The 24,788-nt window shown below is 39.7% G+C and overlaps 1 protein-coding gene across 1 annotated transcript in view; it reads left to right on the top strand.

The window, feature by feature from the left end:
* The window catches only part of RC3H2 (ring finger and CCCH-type domains 2), a 58,838-nt gene that overhangs the window by 15,406 nt on the left and 18,644 nt on the right, over positions 1-24,788 (top strand). Inside the window, exons 5-10 of the mRNA XM_011931418.1 lie at positions 6,603-6,778; positions 9,527-9,727; positions 10,195-10,327; positions 10,448-10,566; positions 12,765-12,877; positions 22,156-22,464. Of these exons, the coding sequence (XP_011786808.1) occupies positions 6,603-6,778; positions 9,527-9,727; positions 10,195-10,327; positions 10,448-10,566; positions 12,765-12,877; positions 22,156-22,464 (1,051 nt within the window). The remainder of the gene's footprint in view (positions 1-6,602; positions 6,779-9,526; positions 9,728-10,194; positions 10,328-10,447; positions 10,567-12,764; positions 12,878-22,155; positions 22,465-24,788) is intronic.

The raw sequence follows: 24,788 nt of genomic DNA on the forward strand, positions 1-24,788 counted from the left end.
AAAAAAAAAAAAAAAGACTAATACCAGTATGTAGAAGAACAAGGAATCAAGGGAAAGCAGACAGGGACAGAAACTATACCTTGTCAACTCTATCTTGTTTTGTACTTTGGAACCACATAAATGTTTTATGTAATTATAAAACAACTTTAAATATTTTTTTAATTTAATTTAAAATGATTAAAATAATACCTAAAAATAAAGCTAAAACAAGTTGGTAGCATATCCATTCAAGAATGAATTATTTCAGGTTACTTTAGAACACAGTGTTTTGACTTTTATATCCCTAGTGGAATATACAATAAATCCTAAATTATATTCATTTGTCATATTCATAATTCTACTGGTATTGTTATTTAGAAACTTAAACAGACACACAGTAGCATAAAACAAGTAAGCAAATAATTATGTTAATGCCACCAGAATCAAGACTTTCAGCCTTTAAAAAAAAGATACAAGGCCGGGCACATGGCTCACACCTGTAATCCCAGCACTTTGGGAGGCCAAGGTGGGTGGATCACCTGAGGTCAGGAGTTCAAGACTAGCCTGGCCAACATGGCAAAAACCCATCTCTACTAAAAATACAAAAATTAGCCAGACATGGTGGCAGGTGTTTGTAATTTCAGCTAGTCAGGAGGCTGAGGCATGAGAATCACTCTAACCTGGGGGCAGAGGTTGAGTGAGCCAAGATCATGCCACTTCACTCTAGCCTGGGTGAAAGAGCAAAACTCCATCTCAAAAAAAAAAAAAAAGAAAGAAAGAAAGATACAAGTATAAAATCAAAGATTTAAGTAAAACTCCTGCAGCCTTAAATTTGAATTGGCAATTTTAATACAGACTCATTTGTTTTTCTATTTCTAAAAAATGCCAATGTCCATGGTCTGTCCACTGAAAATGCTTAGAAGTGATGAATAACCATAACACCCAGATTGTGGGCTTTCATATATACCATTTCCCACTAAACAGAGGCAGGGCTCTTTGGGTAAATGCCTTATTCCAGTCCTGGGATAGGAAGTCATGTGCTGGGTGGGGAGAGGGGAAGCAAAAAAGCTTATAATCCCAGTACTTTGGGAGGCTTGGGTGGGAGGATCAGTTGACCCCCAGAGAAAGAGATAAGGGAGAGACAATTTTGTTGAAAGGACAAAGAATTGAACATGAAGGAGCTCCTACTAGATGTAAGTGGGGCAATTTAAACATCATAATGAATGACTCTAATGCATTGAAACACAGTATGTACAAACAATTTCAGGGACGATTCTGACATATTGAGGAAAGTTTCCTCTTTTAGCTGAATTAAAATTAATAATACATTTAGAAAATGATACAATTAGAAAAATCACAATTTTGCATCCCCATATGTATTAATGGGCTTCAGCAAGAATTATTTATGGCTGTTAAACCCATTAGATGAGAGGTAACTGGGGAAATTTATAATAGGTGGATAAAGTCTGAACCCACTGATAAATCTTAGCATTACTAAAAGTGAAAAAAATAGGCCTGTACTGTGTATATCTTGACATGATGCATGGAATAAGAGGTGCCCTTGGCAGCAAACAAACTTTACATGAATTAAGAAGGCTAGAGGACCACACTTAAAATATTATAGGCTGGGCACAGTGGCTCATGCCTACAATCCCAGAGCTTTGGGAGGCCAAGTCAGGCAGATCACTTGAGCCCAGGAGTTTGAAACCAGCCTGGGAAACATGGTGAAACCCCGTCTCTACCAAAAATACAAAAATTAGCCAGGCATGGTGGCATGCACCTGTGGTCCTAGCTCCTCAGGAGGCTAAGATCAGAGGCTCGTGAAGTTGAGACCACAGTGAGCCGTGATGATGTCACTGTGCTCCAGCCTGGGTGACAAAGCAACACCTTGTCTCAAAAAATAATATATAAAAAATTAAAAATATTGTCAGTGCAAAATTATCAGATCTATAACGTGGGAAACTTTTCAGAAAAATTTTTCTTTAACAAATGGATTTTCTTTTAAATGAGAGAGTTAGAGGATGGTGGAGAATTGATACAGATTTTTTTCTAAAGCCTATAGATACGTCAATCAAAAGCAATATGTGAACTTTGGATACTTTGAGAAGACATTTTTGAGACAATGGGAGAAAATAGAATAGACTGAATATTAGATCACTTTAAGAAAATAATGTGGCTGGGTGGGATGACTCATGCCTGTAATCCCAGCACTTTGGGAGGCCTAGGCGCCGCATTGCTTGAGTCCTGGAGTTGGAGACCAGTCCGGGCAATATGGCGAAACTCCATCTCTACAAAAATGAGTCGGGTGTGGTGGCACATGCCTGTGGTCAGGAGGATCATTTGAGCTCAGGAGGTGGAAGTTGCAGTGAGTGCAATTATGCCACTGCATTCCAGCCTGGGTGACAGAACAAGACCCTGTCTCAAAAAAGAAAGAAAATATATTACTTTTGTTAGGTGTGATAGTGGTGTTATATTAAAACAATGTTTTAAGTCTTATCGGTTAGAATTACATACTGAAATGAAGTACTTAAGGATGAAGTAATATATTGTCTGGGACTTTTAGATACTCCAGCCAAAGTAAACTACAAAAATGAGCAAGAATTAGATGAAACCTGACTGGCAAAAGCCGTGTTATGGGTGCATGTTATCTCTGCTTTTATGTATGTTTAAAATTTTCCGTTATACAAATTTTTAAAATACTTCAAAAATCTACTTCTATACAGAATTAAAGAATGTTATCTTTAGATGTTTCTGATGCTTACTTTTAAAGAAGCACTAGACTAGGTGTCAAATATCTTTTTTCTACAGCTCAGAAACAAAAAGACAGCCTAATTTAAAAGTGGGTAAATAACTTGAATAGACATTTCTCCAAAGAAGAGACACGATGGCTAACAAGCACATGAAAAAATCCTGAGTGTATTTAGTTATTAGGGAGATGCAAATCAAAATCACAGTGACATACTTGTTTATACCCACTTGGCCATTATTTTATTTCATTTTTTTAGAGACAGGGTCTTGCACCATTGCTCAGGTTGGAGTGCAGTGGCACGGTTTTAGCCCACTGTAACTTCAGAACTCCTGGCCTCAAGTGGTCCTCCCATCTCGGCCTCCCAAAATGCTGGGAGTAGCCATAATTTTTAAAAATGGAACATAACAAATGTTGATGAGAATGTGGAGAATGTGGGCATGTAAAATGGTGTGCTGCTTTGGAAAATAATTTGTCAGTTCCTTAAAAAGTTAAACAATTACCATATGACCCAGCAGTTTTATTCCTAGATGTATACCCAAAAGAATAGAAAACAGATATTCAAACTAATACTTGTATACAAGTGTTTATTGCAGCATTATTCACAATAGTCAAAAGGTGGAAACAATCCAAATGTCCATCAAGTGATAAATGGATTAACAAAATGTATTATGTCCATAAATAGGCTATTCCTCAGCCATTAAAGGAATAAATGCATATATATGCTGCATATGGATGAGCTTCAAAAATACTACATTAGGTCGGGCGAGGTGGCTCACACCTGTAATCCCAGCACTTTGGGAGGCTGAGGCAGGTAGATAAGTTGAGGTCAGGAGTTTGAGACCAGCCTGGCCAATATGGCAAAACTCTGTCTCTACTGAAAATACAAAAAAATTAGCTGGGCATGATGGTGCACATCTGTCATCCCAGCTATTCGGGAGGCTGAGGCACAAGAATCATTTGAACCCAGGAGGCGGAGGTTGCAGTGAGCCAAGATTGTGCCACTGCACTCCAGCCTACGTGACAGAGCGAGACTTTGTCTCAAAAAAAAAAAAAAAAGAAAAAGAAAAAAAAAACCACGTAAATGAAAGAAACCAGACAGCCTACTGTTGCCAGGGGCTGTGTATAGAGTGTATGAACAGTGACTGCTTAATGGCAATGAGTTTCCTTTGGGGTGATGAAAATGTCTTAAATTAGACAGAGTTGATGGTTGTACAACATTGTGAAGATAGTAGATACCACTGAATTGTGCAGTTAAAATGGTTAATTTTATCTCAGTTTTTAAAAGAAGTCCTTGCTAGCAGAGAAACCCTGGGAGGTGAAAAAAAGAAAGAAAGAAAAAAGACAAAATTAAAAAATTTTTTAAAGTCCTTGGTTCTATTAGATTGGTGCAAAAGCAATTGTGGTTTTTGCCATTATAGTTCCAATTTTGTTGGTAACTAGATATGTTACCTTGGCTTAAACACTTAACTTCTCTGGACCTCAATAGCCTCACTTAGAAAAAGGGTTTGTATTTTGAATCCAGATAATCTTTCAGCTCTTAAGCTGTATTGTTTTGATTGATAACCATGTATTTGTAATTTGTAATTTTGAAATAATTTCGTATTTGTGGAAAAGTTGTAAGAATAATGCAGAGAATTTTTTGTACATTCCTTACCAACATTCAGCAGTTTCTAATATTTTGCCATATTTGTTATTTTTCCCTCTCTTCTGAACCATTTGAGAGTAGGTTGCTTATTTTATGCTCCTTTCCTTTAATACTTCAGTGTGTTTCCTGAAAACAAGGATACTCTCTTATGTAACTATTACATTCATTAAATTTTTTTTTTTTTAAAATTGTCTTTTTTTTTTTTTTTTTTTTTTGAGACAGAGTCTTGCTCTGTCGCCCAGGCTGGAGTGCAGTGGCCAGATCTCAGCTCACTGCAAGCTCTGCCTCCTGGGTTCACGCCATTCTCCTGCCTCAGCCTCCCGAGTAGCTGGGACTACAGGCGCCGCCACCTCGCCCGGCTAGTTTCTTGTAGTTTTTAGTAGAGACGGGGTTTCACCGTGTTAGCCAGGATGGTCTCGATCTCCTGACCTCGTGATCCGCCCGTCTCGGCCTCCCAAAGTGCTGGGATTACAGGCTTGAGCCACCGCGCCCGGCCACATTCATTAAATTTTTAAAAAATAATGATACAATACAGTACTATATACAATTTGTAGTTCATATTCCCGTTTTGTCAACTATTCCAAAAATATCTTTTATGGTATTCAAGTGTAAGATCCAGTTCAAGATCACTTTCTGTATGTTCTAGTCATGTCTCTTTTTTGTCGTCTTTTTTTTTTTTGAGACGGAGTCTTGCTCTGTCGCCCGGGCTGGAGTGCAGTGGCTGGATCTCAGCTCACTGCAAGCTCCGCCTCCCGGGTTTACACCATTCTCCTGCCTCAGCCTCCCGAGTAGCTGGGACTACAGGCGCCGCCACCTCGCCCGGCTAGTTTCTTGTAGTTTTTAGTAGAGACGGGGTTTCACCGTGTTAGCCAGGATGGTCTCGATCTCCTGACCTCGTGATCCGCCCGTCTCGGCCTCCCAAAGTGCTGGGATTACAGGCTTGAGCCACCGCGCCCAGCCTTTTTGTCGTCTTTATTCTGGAACTTTCATGACACATATTCTTGAAGAATACAGGCTATTTATTTTACAGAATATTTCTTTTTTTTTTTTTTTTTTGAGATGGACTTTCGCTATGTCCCCAGGCTGTAGTGCAGTGGTGCAATCTTGGCTCACTGCAACCTCCGCCTCCCGGGTTCAAGGGATTCTCCTGCCTCAGCCTCCTGAGTAGCTGGGAGTACAGATGCACACTACCATGCCCAGCTAATTTTTGTGTTTTTAGTAGAGATAGGGTTTCATTATGTTGGCCAGGATGGTCTCGAACTCCTGACCTCAGGTGATCTGCCTGCCTCGGCCTCCCAAAGTCCTGGGATTACAAGCATGAGCCAGCGTGCCCAGCCTCAGAATATTTCTTAATTTAGAAATCTGATTTTCTCTAATGATTAACTTCAGATTATACTATATATTCCTAGCTATAAAGCAACATAAATGAAATTAATACCTTCTTTGAGTTTTGCATTCAGAGGCTAATATTTTTTAAATTGTATGCAAAATAGTTCTAACAGACAAAGTAACAGTCTCATGCATGAAAACAATACCATTTATTATAAGCCTACTGTGGGTCCTTTGCATATCATTGTCAGAGTAGTACTGTGTATTTAATTTTTATAAATTTATTTGAGATGGGGTCCATCTCTGTTACCCAGGCTGGAGTGCAGTGACGTGATCACAGCTCACTACAGCTTTAACCTCCCGGGCTCAAGTGATCCTCCACTTCGCCTCTCAAGAGCTGGAACCACAGGCACATGCCACCATGCCTGGCTAATTTTTTTAATACTTAACATTTTTTGTAGAGACAGGGTCTCCCTATATTACCCAAGCTGGTCTCAAACTCCTGGGCTCAAACAGTCTTCCTGCCTTGGCCTCTCAAAGTGGTGGGATTTATAGGCGTGAACCACCACACCCAGCTATGTGTTTTATATATGACTTTTTTTTACCTTAACCTTATCATCATCTAATTGACTGTTAAATACAGAAGATACTTTAAGTTCTGTTAACTTGTGTTCTGATTGGTATTTAGTGGAAGAATGTTTTATTTATGGAAAGTATGTTTTATTTTGCTTGATTACTTTTTAAATAAACTATGTATGTGTGATGTCCTCTCTGTGCTGATTAAATACAGATTATGGGTAATGGGCCACTATAAACTCTAATACCCAAAGATGTCTGTGACACACATGGTCTGCTGGGTTCCTCATTTGTCATGAACTCATGTTCCTTTAATATTTTTAGCTATGCAAGAAGAAGCCTTGAAGCTAGTATTACTGGCATTGGAAGATGGTTCTGCCCTCTCAAGGAAAGTTCTGGTACTTTTTGTTGTGCAGAGACTAGAACCAAGATTTCCTCAGGCATCAAAAACAAGTATTGGTCATGTTGTGCAACTACTGTATCGAGCTTCTTGTTTTAAGGTAAGCACTAAGTAGCTATATAAAGACATGCCTATTTGTGAGACAGATACTTTCTGAAATTCGTGTTACCCAGTCTAGAGGCCCTAGCAATGTAGAATGCTTACAAGAGTTGAGAGGAAACTTTCCTTCTGCATTGATTGCATCTGCGGTACCACCTTTTGGTAGTACTTGTTACTATCTGTTGGCAAAATAAGAGTATATATGTGAAGATGTCAGTAACAGAAAGAACATAAGGAAATCATTTGGCAAACTTGACTCTTATCAAGTAAAAGTGGACTGCAGAAGCCTAATTTCTTTACATTTAGTGTCTTAAAAGGAAATCAGTAACTATATTGAAAACTTCATAAGGAGTATATAAACTTTGTAACCCATTATTATTTTTGTTATCTCATTCTCTGTAGTGATTAGATTAATACCTTTAATCTGAAAATGGCCTACGTGTTATCTCAGATACAACAAGGAAATGGAAGGTTGAGGAGATTGGTCCACTCTGCTTTTAGATGTTGTTTTTTGTTTAGTGGAAAGGGTAGGGAAGAACCCCAATATATTTTAAAATGTAGTTTCATTGTCTAACAGGCTAGCAGGTAGTAACAGATACTGAAAGCAAGCTGAATCCTTAAAGTGTTTTTGTGATCCAAGAATGTAGGTTGCTGCCTGGGTCTTGAGAATGTCTCGTGTACTTGGAAGTAGAAAGGCCTATTGGCTTCTATGAAAGTAAAACATTTAAATTTGAAACCAAAGCTTATTTAGGTTATTTTGTTGGTTTTATAGCTCCCAAGAGTGAAAACAGTACAGACAGAAAACTGTTTTCTTGGCAGACCCCTTAGTTTGAGATAACAGGTAATTGGTAATAGAAATGTGTTGGAATTAATTCATTTAACTCCACTAATGAGACTTGGACACTATCTGCCTCATAGTCATAGTGTTTAGTTTCATGCTCTTAGGGCAACTATTGAAATTAATCTCTGATTCCACACACAACCTCACTAAGCCCTGTAAAACTCTGTAACTTTTTAATATATAGTTTTTATTACTTAAGTAGGAATTAAAGCTATATACCCTGATGATAATTTCTGGGGTAGCAGAAAATTTCTTCTTTTAAGTGACAGACTTTCGCTCTGTTGCTTAGGCTGGAGTGCAGTGGCACCATCATAATTCACTGCAGCTTTGAACTCCTGGGCGCAGGCCATCCTCCTGCCTCAGCCTCCCAAGAAAATTTCTTAATTATCATGTGGTAGTGCTAATATATGCGCACCTATTAGCTGGATTCCTTGCTTGTCTATCTTTATCCTCTCCTGTTACCAAAGTGATGTTTTTTAAAACATAAATCTATTCATGTCACTTCTCTGCTTAAAAATCCTAAATCAGGGCCAGGCGCGGTGGCTCAAGCCTGTAATCCCAGCACTTTGGGAGGCCGAGACGGGTGGATCACGAGGTCAGGAGATCGAGACCATCCTGGCTAACACGGTGAAACCCCGTCTCTACTAAAAAATACAAAAAAACTAGCCGGGCAAGGTGGCGGGTGCCTGTAGTCCCAGCTACTCCGGAGGCTGAGGCAGGAGAATGGTGTAAACCCAGGAGGCGGAGCTTGCAGTGAGCTGAGATCTGGCCACTGCACTCCAGCCCGGGCGACAGAGCAAGACTCCGTCTCAAAAAAAAAAAGAAAAATAAAATAAAAATCCTAAATCAGCCCTGTACAGTGGTTTATACCTGTAATCCCAGCACTTTGGGAGGCCAAAGCGAGAAGATTGCTTGAGCCCAGAAAGTTAAGGCTACAGCGAGCCTAGATCATGCCACTGCACTCCAACCTGGGTGACAAAGTGAGACCCTGTCCTCCCCATCCCCTGTCCTCCCCATCCCCACCCCTGCAAAAAAAGTCAGTGGGTTCACATTCTCTTCATGATAATATCCAAATTTCCTACTGTCGTATATAATGCCCTCTATTATTCTTCTCTAGCCTGTATCATACCTTAACCCTATGTGCTCTGCTTTTTCATGTTTCTATTTCACCACTTGGTGCTCTTTTAAAAATTCTATTTCTCCCCCTTCTTTTTTTTCTTTTTCTTTTTTGAGACAGAGTCTCACTCTGTCCCTCAGGCTAGAGGGCTATGGTGCTATCTTAGCTCACTGCAACCTCTGCCTCCCAAGTAGGTGGGATTACAGGTGCCTGCCACCACCACGCCTGACTAATTTTTGTATTTTTATTTGAGATGGGGTTTCATCACGTTGGCCAGGCTGGTCTCAAACTCCTGACTTCAAGTGATCTGCCCACCTCGGCCTCTCAAAGTGCTGGGATTACAGGCATGAGCCACCACCCCCGGCCTCCTCTCCTTTCTTTGCTCAGGAAACTCATATTTATTGTGCACAAATCAATTCATGTAGCTTTCAGCTGGGAGAAGCCTTTTCTGAAATCCCTTTCTTGTTGCTAATTTAATTCCTTTTCCTCTTTGTTGCCATCAAGCCTTATAATAGCACTTTCACTGTAATTTTCTACTTGTTAAGTTTCTCTTTCTTACCAGTGGCTGAAATCATTAAAGGCAGGGATTATGTATTTAGTTACGTAAGTTCTATTTTGTTCCAGAAAGAATTTGTGGTCAGGACATTATCTTATCTTTGTACTTTATTTGTGTGGTGTCTGATATGTAAGTATCCCCCAGCCTCCGTGAAAAAAAAATAAACGAATCAGTTGAAGAGAGAAAGCACAGACCAATTCTGATGAGTTTCTTTTTCTCTTTTTCTATTTCTTAGGTTACCAAAAGAGACGAAGACTCTTCCTTAATGCAACTGAAGGAAGAATTTCGGAGTTATGAAGCGTTACGCAGGGAACATGATGCCCAAATTGTTCATATTGCTATGGAAGCAGGACTCCGTATTTCACCTGAACAGTGGTCCTCTCTTTTGTATGGTGATTTGGCTCATAAATCACACATGCAGTCTATCATTGATAAGGTTTGTGAAATTAGAGATGCTGATGTTCTACCATTGCTGTTACGTTGAAGAGTAATAAGATATTCTAAAGAGTCTGTACACAAACAGTTGGAGATTCCTGTGTTTTTAAATGTTAGACTCTTATAAATTATCTTTATTTTCTTTTTATTTTTCTACTTGCAAAATAAAGGGATGCAACAGGGAAACAAATACATGATACTAGCATAAAAGCAGTGAGGCTTACAAAGTTTCAAGCTTGTCTATATTCTGACCTCAGAGAGTTAATACAGCTTATAAGTTTTCTAAGTGTCTAATGATGAATTTCATAGGGCAGATTCTGAGGTGAAAATTTAATTCATCACTGATAGTCCTACTGTGGAATCTGAAGACACTTGAAAACCTATTAAATGTGTTGAAAATTGAAGGTATTTGAATATAAATGTGTCATAAGAACCAAAGTAAAAAGCATTCTCATTTCTGTTTGTTAGCTACAGTCTCCAGAGTCATTTGCAAAGAGTGTCCAGGAATTGACAATTGTTTTGCAACGAACAGGTGACCCAGCTAACTTAAATAGACTGAGACCTCATTTAGAGCTTCTTGCAAACATAGACCCTAATCCAGGTATGTGGGAACATGCTCAGTTGCTTATATGTTTTTCTACTTTCGAGGTGAATAATACAAGAGAATTACTGCTAACATTCTTCTCCCCCCAACCCCCATGCCCTTGGTGGCTTATTTTAGATGCTGTTTCACCAACTTGGGAGCAGCTAGAAAATGCAATGGTAGCTGTTAAAACAGTAGTTCATGGCCTTGTGGACTTCATACAAAATTATAGTAGAAAAGGCCATGAGACCCCTCAGGTAAGTATATTTATTACATTTCTGACTGCTATTATTTCTAACTCAGTTTCATCCTGAACATCTTAACAAGCTGTTTTGTTCATTGGACTCAGTATGTGACTCATAAGTTTTTATCATCTCTGTTCTTTTGGGAGAAACCCAGTTTTTAGTGTACTTGGTAACATTTTATAGCACAGCAAGAGTTTAGAGGGTATCTTAGGTGTGAGTATACTTCATTACAGAATTTTTTTGACCAAATGTAGATAATTGATTCCAAACATTTTGTCTAATTCTTTTCTACTGTGGGAAATTGTCACTTTTTTTCTCTCTTGAATTTCTATATGTGTAAATTTATGGAATTTGAATTTTCTTTTTTCTTTTCTTTTTTTTTTTTTTGAGACAAAGCCTCACTCTGTTTCCCAGGCTGGAGTGCAATGATGCTATCTCAGCTCACTGCAACCTCTGCCTCCTGAGTTCAAGTAATTCTCCTGCCTCAGCCTCCCAAGTAGCTGGGATTACAGGCAAGCGCCACCATGCCCTGCTAATTTTTGTATTTTTTGTAGAGATAGGGTTTTACCATATTGGCCAGGCTGGTCTCAAACTCCTGACCTCAGGTGATCTGCCCACCTCGGCCTCCCAAAGTGCTGGGATTACAGGCGTGAGCCACCGTGCCCAGCTGAAATTTGAATTTTTAAGGTAATTTTCAATGTACTTTAGAAATTGAGATATAATCCTGGGCAGACACAGTGACTCACACCTGTAATCCCAGCACTTTGGGAGGTCGAGGTGAGCAGATCACTTGAGGCCAGAAGTTCGAGACCAGCCTGGCCAACATGGTGAAACCCCATCTCTACTAAAAAAAAAAAAAAAAAAAAATACAGAAATTAGCCAGGCATGGTGGTGGACACCTGTAATCACAGCTACTCAGAAGGCTGAGTCAGGAGAATCGCTTGAACCCGGGAGATGGAGGCTACAGTGAGCCGAGATAGCGCCACTGCACTCCAGCCTGGGCGATAGAGTGACTCTTGTCTCCAAAAATATAAAATAAAATAAAAAGAAGTTAAGATATAATCCTTTATACTGATAACTTCTGTTTATTAAGTTATTATGAGCCATTCACTACATTCAATGTTTTACGTATATTATTTCTTATCCTCACAGTCACCTGCAATGTAGTTGCTATATCCAAGCTGAAATCCAAAGAGGTTAAATAATATAAGATTGTACTGTCAGGGGGTGGGTGCAGTGTCTCATGCCTATAATCCCAGCACTTTGAGAGGCCGAGGTGAGCAGATCATGAAGTCAGGAGATCGAGACCATCCTGGCTAACACAGTGAAACCCCATCTCTACTACAAATACAAAAAATTAGCCAGGCGTGGTGGCAGGCACCTGTAGTCCCAGCTCCTTGGGGGCTGAGGCAGGGAGAATGGCGTGAACCTGGAAAGTGGAGCTTGTAGTGAGCCGAGATGGCGCCACTGCACTCCAGCCTGGGCAGCAGAGCAAGACTCCGTCTCAAAAATAAAAATAAAAAATAAAAAAGATTGTGCTGTCAGTAAGAGCTGAGATCAAACCCACACTTTGTACTCTTCTTTCCTCATTCTTAGGAGACATTATAACTTAAAATGTTGACTGAAAAGCAAATGTTTTCACCTTAGGCTCATAAGAATAAGAATATCTTAGATTTTGATGCAAATTGTAGAAGTCATAGTGAAATTTTAATATTCTGCCACATTGTGTGAACTCAAATAGTTTAAGCCTGAGAGTTGTACCCTCAAGTTGACAAGTGAATTGGTAATTTTTCACTTCTGGGGGAATTGTATTCTACCTTTTCTGAGAAAGTTTAAGTAGACAAAGCTTTGGGCTTTTTTAAATGCTTTTTAAAATTGTTTGATTTTGGTAGCAGAATTTTAAGACAGCAATAAATTGATGAAAAAATATTTTCTTTTTCTGGGCATTCTGTTAAGTAATGAATAAATGGACATAATAATATTTGAGCCAGTTTCGAATAATCTTCAGAAGGAATATCTAAAGTGCCAACTCAGGGTTATGTCACATAACTCACAACAGGAAACAATGGAATATTAGTTGTTTCAGCACAAGAATTACTTACCCACTGTGAAAAAGAATTAAAGGTGTAATTATAAAGTTCTGAACTTCCTAGAGTGAATTACAAATGGAATCTTCACTTTGCCACATTGAATGTGTTCCATTTTTGTAGCCTCAGCCAAACAGCAAATACAAGACTAGCATGTGCCGAGATCTGCGACAGCAAGGGGGTTGTCCACGAGGAACAAATTGTACATTTGCCCATTCTCAGGAAGAGCTTGAAAAGTAAGTGTCGAGAATTCTCTTTTATATAGGTTTAATTTTTGATTTTTATGGGAGTGTTATATACAGTCCTGAAGTTTGTGATGACTTTCAAAAATGCAAGTTAAGGGGGCTGGGCACCATAGCTCGTGCCTGTATTCCCAGCACTTTGAGGGGCTGAGACAGGAGGATTGCTTGTGCTCAGGAGTTTGAGACCAGCCTGGGCAAGATAAGGAGACCCCGTCTCTACAGAAAAATTTAAAAATTAGCTGTGTGGCCCACAGTTGTGGTCCCAGCTGCTCAAAAGGCTGAGGTGGAAGAATTGCTTGAACCCCAGAGGTCACGGCTGCAGGAAGTGTGTTCACACCACTGCACTCCAGCCTGAGGGACACAGCAAGACTCGCCTCAAAACAAAACAAAACATGTAAGATCTGGGTACAAGGTTAACATACGTGTGTTTAGACCCTCACTCAATGATCATATTTTGAGACCATTTTATAGCTGGAATCCATATTTCTACTGAGCACCTGTGGAGAATGAAAATACTTAGTCTTATTTACTCAGATTCAGTTAAACCTAGCAGCAAAGTCTCAGGCAAAATGGTAAAGCAGATATATATCTTTTTTATGACTTTTGGTCTTTTTAACATTCTTTTTCCCTGTGTATTCTTTCTCTTCTCCTGTGGGTAACCTCTTTTTCTATGTCCATTTAACCGAGACATAAAAGTTTATATAAGGTTTAATACTATTATCCAATTTTTGTGTTTTTTAACCAAAACTTTCATTATTGAGACCTCACCAAAAAATTCATCCCAGCCTTTCTACTTCTGCTGGCCAGTGTATCAACTTTCTTTTTTTTTTTTTTTTTTTGAGATGGAATCTTGCTCTGTCACCAAGGGGAGTGCAGTGGCATGATCTTGGCTCATTGCAACCTCTGCCTCCCCTGTTCAAGCGATACTTCTGCCTCGGCCTCCTGAGTAGCTGGAGCCACAGGCGTCCACCACCACGCCCAGCCAGGTTTTGTATTTTTAGTAGTTTAGTAGAGACAGGGTTTCAGCATGTTGGCCAGGTGCGTCTCAAACTCCTGACCTCGAGTGATCTGCCTGCCGTGGCCTCCCAAAGTGCGAGGATTACAGGCATGAGCCACCGCGCCCGGCCCTGTCTTATCAACTCTTAGTGGACATATTCATTTTGTTTTTGGATACTTTAAACAAACTGAGCTAATTTTCTCCTCCCGTATCTCCTCCTCCTGCCTTCCATTGTACTCACCTCATGTACCCTGTTTAGCCATCCAGCCTGTTATATATGCTATGTTATAATAATCATCTTTGTCAGCTGTCCTTCCTTCAGCTTTTTCTGCTTAATCAGTCAAAAAATTCTGCCAATTCATCTTTCTTTTTCCTTCCTTTCTTGTGATCCAAGCTGTCATCCCCTTTTCTCGATCCCTTGTTGCCTTCTAACTAGTCTTAAATCTCTTGCTGTCCACCCCTTCTCCCATTATTTCCCTCAAAACAGAAATATTTTAAAAGCACAGATTTACTCATAACCACTCTTCTTCACCTAAGCCTTTGATAGGCTCTCATTGTCCTGTAGATTAAGATATAAAATGGGTGTTGTGGCCTCCAAGACCCTCCATCATCTAATCTGTGCCTGCCTTTCTGATCTCATTACACAACACTAATTGTACTCAAGCCACACTGACCTTCTCTCAGTTCATGGTATGCACTGTGCTCTTTCCCACCTCAGGTCTTTTACATAATGCTGTTACTCCCAGCCTTGCCTTTGAGACCTTTCCTTTGTTCAGCTCATCCTTCACTTTTTCAGGGTAATTGCCCCAACACTTCATACTAACCAGCTTCCTCTTTCTCACACTATCACATAAAATTAATTAATGGTCTGCTTTAGAGCTTGACAAACTTCTTTATGAAGTCCAGATAGCAAACATTTTTGGCTTTGTGGGCCACAGAATCTGTTACAACCATTCAGCAGTGCCATTGTAGCAAAAAACAGCCACAGACAATGCATAAATTGGGCATGGCTGTAAACTTTATTTATAAAAATACTTTATAGAAACTATGGCCCATGATCTGTTTATTAAATGTTTGTCTACCTTCCATAGGTGTAACCCCCATGGTCTGTCTTTATTGTTGTCTCCTTTCCTCAGTGGTTAGCATGGGCACTGTACATAATGAGCTCTACAAGCAGCAGCAGTGTGATAGAAGATAAGTGTGTGTGCAGTGAAAAGAGCAGAAACATCCTTCTTTTCTCAGTTTTTTTCCCCACTTGAAGGGCCTAGAGAGAGGATACAGGAGTTCTAAGGAAAAAAGATGCTGTTTGCACCCAGTCGAACTAGTTCCATATACAGAATTTCACATCAAGATAATTTGGGAAACTCTAGGAAATATGTTCAGCTTGTCCATACCTGAAATAGAGCTTTTTAGCTAAAAGGGGGGAGCTTTTGAGAATACTTTGCTGGGGAGCAGTTAGACTAAAAAAGTCAGAGAAGAAACTGTGGTTTCATTGCCATTCCACCCTCAATTAGTGCCCATGCTGAAAATCCATTTTCTTCTCTCTCATACCTTCAAACAGACTTCACATTCTTCATCTGCAATATCTAGTTCAGAACTTTATTATCTTTTGCCAGACTTATAATAGTAGTAGTAAAAATAATAATAGCCAGCTGGGTGTGGTGGCTCACACCTGTTTTCCCAGCACTTTGGGAGGCAAAGGCAGGTGGATACCTTGAGTCGAGGAGTTTGAGTCCAGCCTGGGCAACATAGTGAGACCTCGCCTCTACAAAAAAATAAACAAAATTGGCTGAGCATAGTGGCATACGCCTGTCATCTTAAGCCACTCAGGAGGCTGAGGTGGGAGGATCACTTGAACCTGGGAGGTCAAGACTGCCATGAATTGAGATTATACCACTGTATTCCAACCCAGGCAACAGAGCAAGACTCTGTCTCAAAAATATAAATAAATAAAAATAATAAAAGAATAAATGTATAAAATATCACTCATTCAAAAATAATAATAATAGCAAAATTATTGGTCACATTTTTAGTGTTTCACATGGTAATCCAGTTTGTTTTACTGCTTCCATGACTTTTTATCCAGTATCTTCCTATTCCTATGTCTCAACTTGTCTTTTCCACTTCCACTATTTTCTTTTTAAAATATGTGTGTCTTCTTTAAATTCTTAATTGGTTCTTCAGTACATCACAGAATCTCATCCTGATTTTATACTCTAACCCTACTCTGCCATTTGTATACTTGGTTTTTAAGGTATATTCAATCAATCACTGTTGATTACTATATAAATTTCTTTTATTCTTCTCACTTGTCTATATTGTTTACTCCACATTGTATTATTTTCTCTCTCTTTTTTATCTGGAAAGCTATTTCTAATCATACTCAGATATTACCTTCCCTCAGACTTCCCTAGGCAGCATTAATTGCATCCTTCACTGTGCTGCCATAGCACTACATACATAGTAGTTTAAAAATTATGGTATGATTAGCTGGGTGTGGTGGCACACACCTGTAATCCCAGCTACTCAGGAGACTGAGGCAGGAGAATGGCTTGAACCTGGGAGGCAGAGGTTGCAGTGAGCCGAGATCGCGGCATTGCACTCCGGTGTGGACGACAGAGCAAGATTCTGTCTCAAATAAATAAATAAATAAATAAATTTATAATTGTTTATTTACATGTGTGTTTTCACTGGACTTCATTTATCTCATGGGTTATTAATCTTTTTTTTTTTTTTTTTGGAGACAGGACCTCACTCTATAGTGCAGTGGCTCACTGCAACCTCTGCCTCCCGGTCTCAGGTGATTGTCCCACCTCAACCTCTCGAGTAGCTAGGACCACAGACACAGGCCACCATGTCTGGCTAAATTTTTTTTGTATTTTTTGTAGAGATGGGGATTCACCATATTGCCCAGGCTGGTCTCGAACTCCTGAGCTCAAACAATCTGCCCACCTCAGCCTCCCAAAGTGCTAGGATTACAGGCATGAGCCATGGCGCCTGGCAAAGGTTATTCATCTTTATATTTCCTGCATCTAGAAAATACCTGATACATAAACTTAGTATCTTTATGTGGAGGAGCAAATAATATACAGTTCTTATTTCCAGCCAGCTTCACACACTCTATTGCTGTTTAAACAAACAGGGATAATACAAAGGATTAGAGAAGTAGGTGATGTGACTGTCCTTTCAGTTTAAAAAATACATGTTGCTACCCCAGTCTGAGCTTTTCGAGGATAGGCTGTTTGTCTTGGTTCACATAACACCAGAAACTCAGCAAATGTTTGTTCAACTTAAATACATTAATTTTATCTATACTTTCTTTCTCTGTTATACACCCCTCTAATGAAACAAAATGTGCATGCCCAATAATCCCTTTTTAGAATATGTATTTATTATATGTAAACATAAAATATGTAGAATAAATATTATGTAAATATGTGGATATGTTTTAGAACTAGAATGTTGGGGTTATGATCCTAAGAATTACTACATTCTGACGAGTGTCAAAAGCGAGGGATCAACCAACTCAACAAATAGTGACCAGGAGTGGTGGCTCATGCCTGTAATCCCAGCACTTCGGGAGGCCAAGGCTGGTGGATCACTTGAGGTCAGAAGTTTGAGACCAGCCTGGCCAGCATGGGGGAAACCCTGTCTCTACTAAAAGTACAAAAATTAGCCAGGCATGGTGGTGCACGCCTGTAATCCCAGCTACTGGGAAGGCTGAGGCACGAGAATCGTGTGAACCTGGGAGGTAGAGGTTGCAGTGAGCTGAGGTTGCACCACTGCACTCCAACCTGGATGACAGAGTGAGACTTTGTCTCAAAAAACACAAAAAGTTATAAAAGATTATTATATACTAGGTACTATTCAAGATGTTTCTAATGGAAAAAGAGGAATAGTAAACATGTAAATAAGCAATTTTGGCCATGGCAAACAATTTGGATTTTATTCTGGTTGCAATAGGAAGTCATTTCAGAGTTTTTTTTTGTTGTTGTTGTTGAGACGGAGTCTCTCTCTGTCGCCCAGGCTGGAGTGCAGTGGCCAGATCTCAGCTCACTGCAAGGCTCCGCCTCCCGGGTTTACGCCATTCTCCTGCCTCAGCCTCCCAAGTAGCTGGGACTACAGGCGCCCGCCACCTCGCCCGGCTAGTTTTTTGTATTTTTAGTAGAGACGGGGTTTCACCGTGTTAGCCAGGATGGTCTCGATCTCCTGACCTCGTGATCCGCCCGTCTCGGCCTCCCAAAGTGCTGGGATTACAGGCTTGAGCCACCGCGCCCGGCCCAGAGTTTTTTTTTAAATGGAATGAGATTTTTATTTTGTCTTAGACATATCACTCTGGTGTCTGCATGGATGGAGACAAGTTAAACTTCCATAGTGGTCCACAGGTGGTAGTTTGGTAGCTCAGGTAGGACTATAGCAATGGAAATGATGAAAAGTAGTCATACTTAGGATATATTTTGGAAGTAGAGCTGACAACATGGACCAATTGAATGTGGACTATAAAGAAAAGAGGGGAATCAAGGATGACCCCAAGGTATGGAACCTGCATAACTGAGTGGTCTTTTTTACTGAAATGGGAAATGCATCAGGGCAGAAAATCAGTGGTTCTCTTGGCCATATGAAGTTTGAAGCTTATTCTATATTCATGCAACAAATAATAATTGGGGGCCGGGTAAGGTGGTTCATACCTGTAATTCCAACACTTTGAAAGGCTGAGGCAAGAAGATCACTTGAGCTCAGGAGTTTGTGACCAGCCTGGGCAACATAGCAAGACCTTGTCTCTACTACCAAAAAAAAAAAAAAAAATGTCTGGGTATGGGGACTCACTCCTGCCTGGGTTATGGAGACCCTACCTTTAAAATAATAATAATTGGGCACTTAGGATGTTATGAGGCAGCGTATTATGTGCTAAAGATAGATGCAAGAAAGGCAGAATTCTTGTCCTCCGGGGGCTTACATTGTAGTAAGCAGACAGACATGAAATAAGTAAACGTAGCATATCTTGTACTGACAGGCAGTATAAAAAAACACACAAAGGAGAAAAAGAATGATTGAGAAAGGGGAGATCTCTTAAATAGGATAGTCTAAGAAAGACTCTTAGAAGATACAACATTTGAACAGATAGTCGAAGAAGGTGTCCAAGAGAAAAAAAGATAATTACCTAAGTGAAGTCTTAGAGGGAGGCAGATGGACTTGAGACCTAGGCCACAGGTGGTGACACTGGCTTTAGTCAGGAACAGGAACTTGTTGCCCCTTATCTTTAAGAGGAATGTGGCTACAGGTGCAGGAAGGTTACTGAAATTAGTAGTGGAAAGATAAGTAATTCTCCTCTGCTTTCATCTGTTTTCATGGTTAAGTGGGAGACAGTATCATCTAGCTGTAGGAGGGGTGGTTGAAAGTGGAGGGGAAAAGGCTGTTGGAGATGGGAAAATGAACTTAGTAAAGAAGGGTATTAATGAATTGCTTATTTATAATTTTGAAGGGATTATGATTGCACGATTTTTCTCCAACATTTAGCTGGTTGGGAGCAGGCACAAAATAAGTAAAGAATTGGATTGAGCTTTTACCAAGTGAGTTATGCAGAGGGAGTGGATCAAGGGAGTTAAAAATTACTTACAAGGGAGGAATTAATGGTAGATAGTGGATTCTAAGATGGGTAAGAAGGGATTTAAAAAGAATAGGGAGAGTTAGGCATGGTGGTGCACATCTGTAGTCCCAGCTACTCTGGAGTCAGAGCTTGGAAGATCACTTGAATTTAGGATTTAAGGCAGTCTAGGCAACATAGTGAGACCCTGTCTCTAAAAAGACAGCCTTTAGCTGCCCCAATACTAAGAATCCAATGTATATCACTACTTGTGATATTTTACTTTGTCACTTACTTTACCTCAGTCACTTGGTTAAGATTTTATTTCTCCTGACTCTCTTTTGAGAGGTTCATAGTCAAAACTTTATTTTTTGCTTTCTAGAGTAACCTTGTGGATTATCTCTGTTTTTTTTTTGTTGTTGTTGTTGGAGACAGAGTCTCGCTCTGTTGACCAGGCTGGAGTGCAGTGGCACGATCTTGGCTCACTGCAACCTCTGTCTCCCAGGCTCAAGCAATTCTTCTGCCTCAGCCTCCCGAGTAGCTGAGATTACAGGCTTGTGCCACCATGTCTGGCTAATTTTTGTATTTTTAGTAGAGACAGGGTTTCACCATGTTGGCCAGGCTGGTCTTGAACTCCTGACCTCAGGTAATCCACTCGCCTCAGTCTCCCGAAGTGCTAGGATTACAGGTGTGAGCCACCATGCCCGGCCAAGTTTTGTTTTTTGAGGATGGAAAGCAAGGAGACACGATATTTTGTATAAGAACTCTGAGGAAAAGAATAATGAGAGTAGGTTTCAGAGAGCATGTGAAGGAAGGCATAGGGATCTTTGGGCCCCTCCAGACCACCAGATTGCTTTCCTAAAATCTAGGTCTGCTCATGCCCTTCCTTCTTGAAAGAAGTAATTATTGCTTTTCCTCTTATCTGTAAGATGATGTTGGCCGGACACGGTGGCTCATGCCTGTAATCCCAGCACTTTGGGAGGCCAAAGCGGGCAGATCACTTGAGGTCAGGAGTTCGAGAACAGCTTGGCCAACATGATGAAACCCCATCTCTACTAAAAATACAAAAATTAGCCAGGTGTGATGGTAGGCACGCGCCTGTAATGACAGCTACTCTGGAGGCTGACGCAGGAGAATTGCTTGAACCCAGGAAGCAGAGGTTGCAGTGAGCTGAGATCATGCCATTGTACTCCAGCCTGGGTGACAAGAGCTAAACTCCGTCTCAAAAAAAAAAAAAAAAAAAGGTTGTGTAAACTGGCTATCACCTGTTTTTTTTTATGTTCTGTTACTTCACTTTTAGCCAGTCTAATCTAGGAGCACTTGTCTCTTATTGAGCATCATGTTCCTCTGCCAATGTTTACATGTTAAAGAGAAGGAGAAGAGAAGGATTGAATAATGAAGCTGTTTATAGATACCAGAGGACTAAAAGGGAAACTATTGTGAAGGCATTGCTTATTACTAACACTGTTTATATTTAATTGCCATATGTTTATATATAATATTAATAGCAGATTAGGCATATATAATTATGACCCCAAATATGTATAGCCTTCTTTCTGTTCATGAACTTAATTTTTCACCACTTTAAAAATATTGGAGGGGCAAGGCGTGGTGGCCCACACCTGTAATCCCAGCACTTTGGGAGGTGGAAGTGGGCAGATCACCTGAGGTCAGGATTTCGAGACCAGCCTGGCCAACATGGCAAAATCCCATCTCTACTAAAAATACAGAAGTTAACCAGGCATGGTGGCAGGCGCCTGTAATCCCAGCTACTTGGGAGGCTGAGACAGGAGAATCGCTTGAACCCAGGAGGCGGAGGTTGCAGCGAGCCGAGATTGCACCATTGCACTCTAACCTGGGTGACAAGAGTGGAACTTCATCTCAAAAAAAAAAAAAAAATACACACACACACACACACACACACACACACACACATATGTTAGGGAGCATTGTTAAGAATTACATTATAATGAAATTTTGGTATATAAGTGGAAACACATTTTCTTAAATGGAATCCAAAATCAAATTGCCAGTCCTTTTGTGTATTAGAGTATTATATCCAATGATCACCTTAAACTCAAAACTTAGTATCAGAAAAATCTCTAATAGAAATGTTTTTAACTTTAGGTATAAACTAATCTGAAAAATGTAATAAAGAATTTCTATTTTTGTGTAATGTTTAAGAATGAGTTTTTAAAATTATTTTTTAAAATTATATAATCCTTTTACAGTTTGGTAACAACAGAGAATGGCTTCAGCTCTTGCATACCTTTTCTCTTTACTCTGTGTTCTCAACCAAGTTTGTTGCCAGTTTCTGTCATTTTTACATAACATACCTTATATTCTAGTTATACAAGATTTTCAAATGATTGCTTTCCACTCCCTCAAAAGGTTCTTTTTAATACGTGCTTGGACAAAGTGGCATGAGGGGGAAAAAAGATTACATGTATACTCGACTTGCTATATTAATTACCTGTATATTATATACATATGTGAATGGCATATATATTTTCATGTGGCATCCGTTGCAGTAGAATTTGATACAGACTGTATTTGATTATTTAGCTGAAGAAACTTGTTGTCAAAACTGTTTCCTCCTTTTTCAGTCTTTTCCCATTGCCCATTGCCATTTTTTTTCTTGAGTAAGATTTAGTGAAATATTCACCAATCTGTTGATTGTTTTTGAAACAGGTATCGATTAAGGAACAAAAAGATCAATGCCACTGTAAGAACGTTTCCTCTTCTAAATAAAGTTGGTGTAAACAACACTGTCACAACCACAGCCGGAAATGTCATTTCTGTCATAGGAAGTACTGAAACAACAGGGAAAATTGTTCCAAGTACAAACGGAATTTCAAATGCAGAAAACAGTGTTTCCCAGCTAATCTCACGTAGTACTGACAGTACCTTAAGAGCTCTGGAGACCGTGAAGAAAGTGGGAAAAGTTGGCACTAATGGTCAGAATGCTGCTGGGCCCTCTGCAGATTCTGTAACTGAAAAGTAGGTATTAGGTAAAAATGATTACTAGAAATTCTTTTTCCTTTTTAGAAATGCCTGAGTGTTTTTATTTCTCCTGATGAATACCAGTTAATCAGAATTTTTATGCAGAATATTTTGTGATGTAGAAGAAACACTAAATACTAAAAAATTTGAGTTCTACTTTGGCTCTGCAACTGAATAGCCCTGTGAACTTGGACAGTGACTTTAACTCTGAGTTTTGTTTTCCTCAACTCTCCCAAAGAGACTGGACCAGAATTATTTTTTTCACACCTTATTTTCTTGTACTATAGTGTTGATTCCATAAAGATGCTAGAAAAGAACTAAACAGAAACCTAAGCAGGTAAAATCTGAGCCTCTAGCTCTGTTTCAGTCAGAGCACTTTCACTTTATACTCTGTAATGAAGTGTAGCACTTAAGAGGGGACTCTTGGCCGGGCGCTGTGGCTCACGCCTGTAATCCCAGCACTTTGGGAGGCTGAGGTGTGTGGATCATGAGGTCAGGAGATCGAGACCATCCTGACTAACACGATGAAACACTGTCTCTACTATAGTACAAAAAAAATTGGCCAGACATGATGGCGGGCACCTGTAGTCCCAGCTACTCAGGAGGCTGAGGCAGGAGAATGGTGTGAACCTGGGAGGCAGAGCTTGCAGTGAGCCAAGATCACATCGCTGCACTCCAGCCTGGGTGACAGAGGGAGACTCCATCTCAAAAAAAAGGGGGGGGGACTCTTTGGAACCACACTCTCGGGGCTCAAGTTCTGGCTCATGGTTTCCCAGCTGTTTGATCTTAGGCCAGCTACTTAATCTGTCTACCTTAGTTTACTCATTCATAAAACTAGAATTATAATGGTGTCAACTTCCTATATTGGTTGCGAGGATTAAGTGAATTAATTCTTCAGTATGCCTTGAACAATGCCTGCCATATAGTAAGCGCTCAGTAAATATTTGCTTTATTATTATTATCACTGTTAATTGTTACTGAGTGTCAGCATAAGATTTCATTTGTCAAAAGGTTTTGGTGCCTTTAGAAAAAAGTTTTTAAATTTTCAGATGATCTGAAAAGTTATTTCCAACTCTAAAATCTTGAGTAAGATTTAGTAAAATATCAATTATGTTGATGTTCAGATTTTGTTGCCTATAAATAGTCTATCAGTATCTGTTATATGCCTGCTAGGAAAAAAGGATTGTGCTAGGCACATAGCAATCAATGATGGATAGATAAGCAGTAACATTTGCTACTTCTGCAGTCAGCACATGATGGGAGAAGTTGTTTATTAAGGGACTTTTACAGGCTGGGCATGGTGGCTCAGGCCTGTAATCCCAACACTTTGGGAGGCCTTGGTGGGCAGATCACCTGAGGTTGGGAGTTCAAGACCAGCCTGACCAACATGGAGAAACACCTTCTCTACTAAAAATACAAAATTAGCCGGGCGTGGTGGCGCATGCCTGTAATCCCAGCTACCTGGGAAGGCTGAGGCAGGAGAATGGCCTGAACCCGGGAGGCAGAGGTTGCAGTGAGCCGAGATCACACCATTGTGCTCCAGCCTGGGCAACAAGAGCAAAACTCCATCTCAAAAAAAAAATTAAAAAAAAGGACTTTTACAATCTTCCCTGGGCAAGATTTTAGAAAAGATATATTCGAGAACATTGTCTAATTAACAAATGTTATTTATGCACTCAATCTTGGAGCTCTGTTTTTGGCACATGAAACATAAGATACCTTTGCTTTTAAGTGATTTATGATATAGTTGTGGATTTATGTAATACTAGCATTTACACATATGAAACAATACTGAAGCTGGATTAAAGGACAGGAAAATGTTATATTGCTGGGAGAAATATGAGGAATTACAGAAAAAAAGAACAACATAACATGGATTAAATCTGTCTGTAATTATATGGAATATTGAGGAGACCAGCCTTTTAGATCTGAAGGCTTATGTTAGGGACTGGTATAAAATAAGATTATATAGGTTGGCGCCAGATTATGGAGACCTTATGTATACATGTTTAGGAAATAAGCTTTTGAAGAGTTTTGGCAAGGTCATGTTGTAAAACTGTTTTCTATCCATACAATGGAATATTATTCGGCCATAAAAAAGGAATGAAGTACTATTATGTGCTACGATATGGATAAACCTTTAAAACATTGTGCTAAATGAAAGAAGCCGGATACAAAAGATCACATATTTATATGGCTCCATTTATGTTAAATGTCCAGAATAGACAAATTCATAGAGATAGGAAGTAGATTAATGGTTTCTAGGGGTTTAGGGCTGGGACAGGAATGGGGAGTGAATGTTAATGTGTATAGGTTTCTCT

Source organism: Colobus angolensis, unplaced genomic scaffold, assembly GCF_000951035.1.
Source record: "Colobus angolensis palliatus isolate OR3802 unplaced genomic scaffold, Cang.pa_1.0 Scaffold9, whole genome shotgun sequence".
NCBI classification, from domain to species: domain Eukaryota; kingdom Metazoa; phylum Chordata; class Mammalia; order Primates; family Cercopithecidae; genus Colobus; species Colobus angolensis.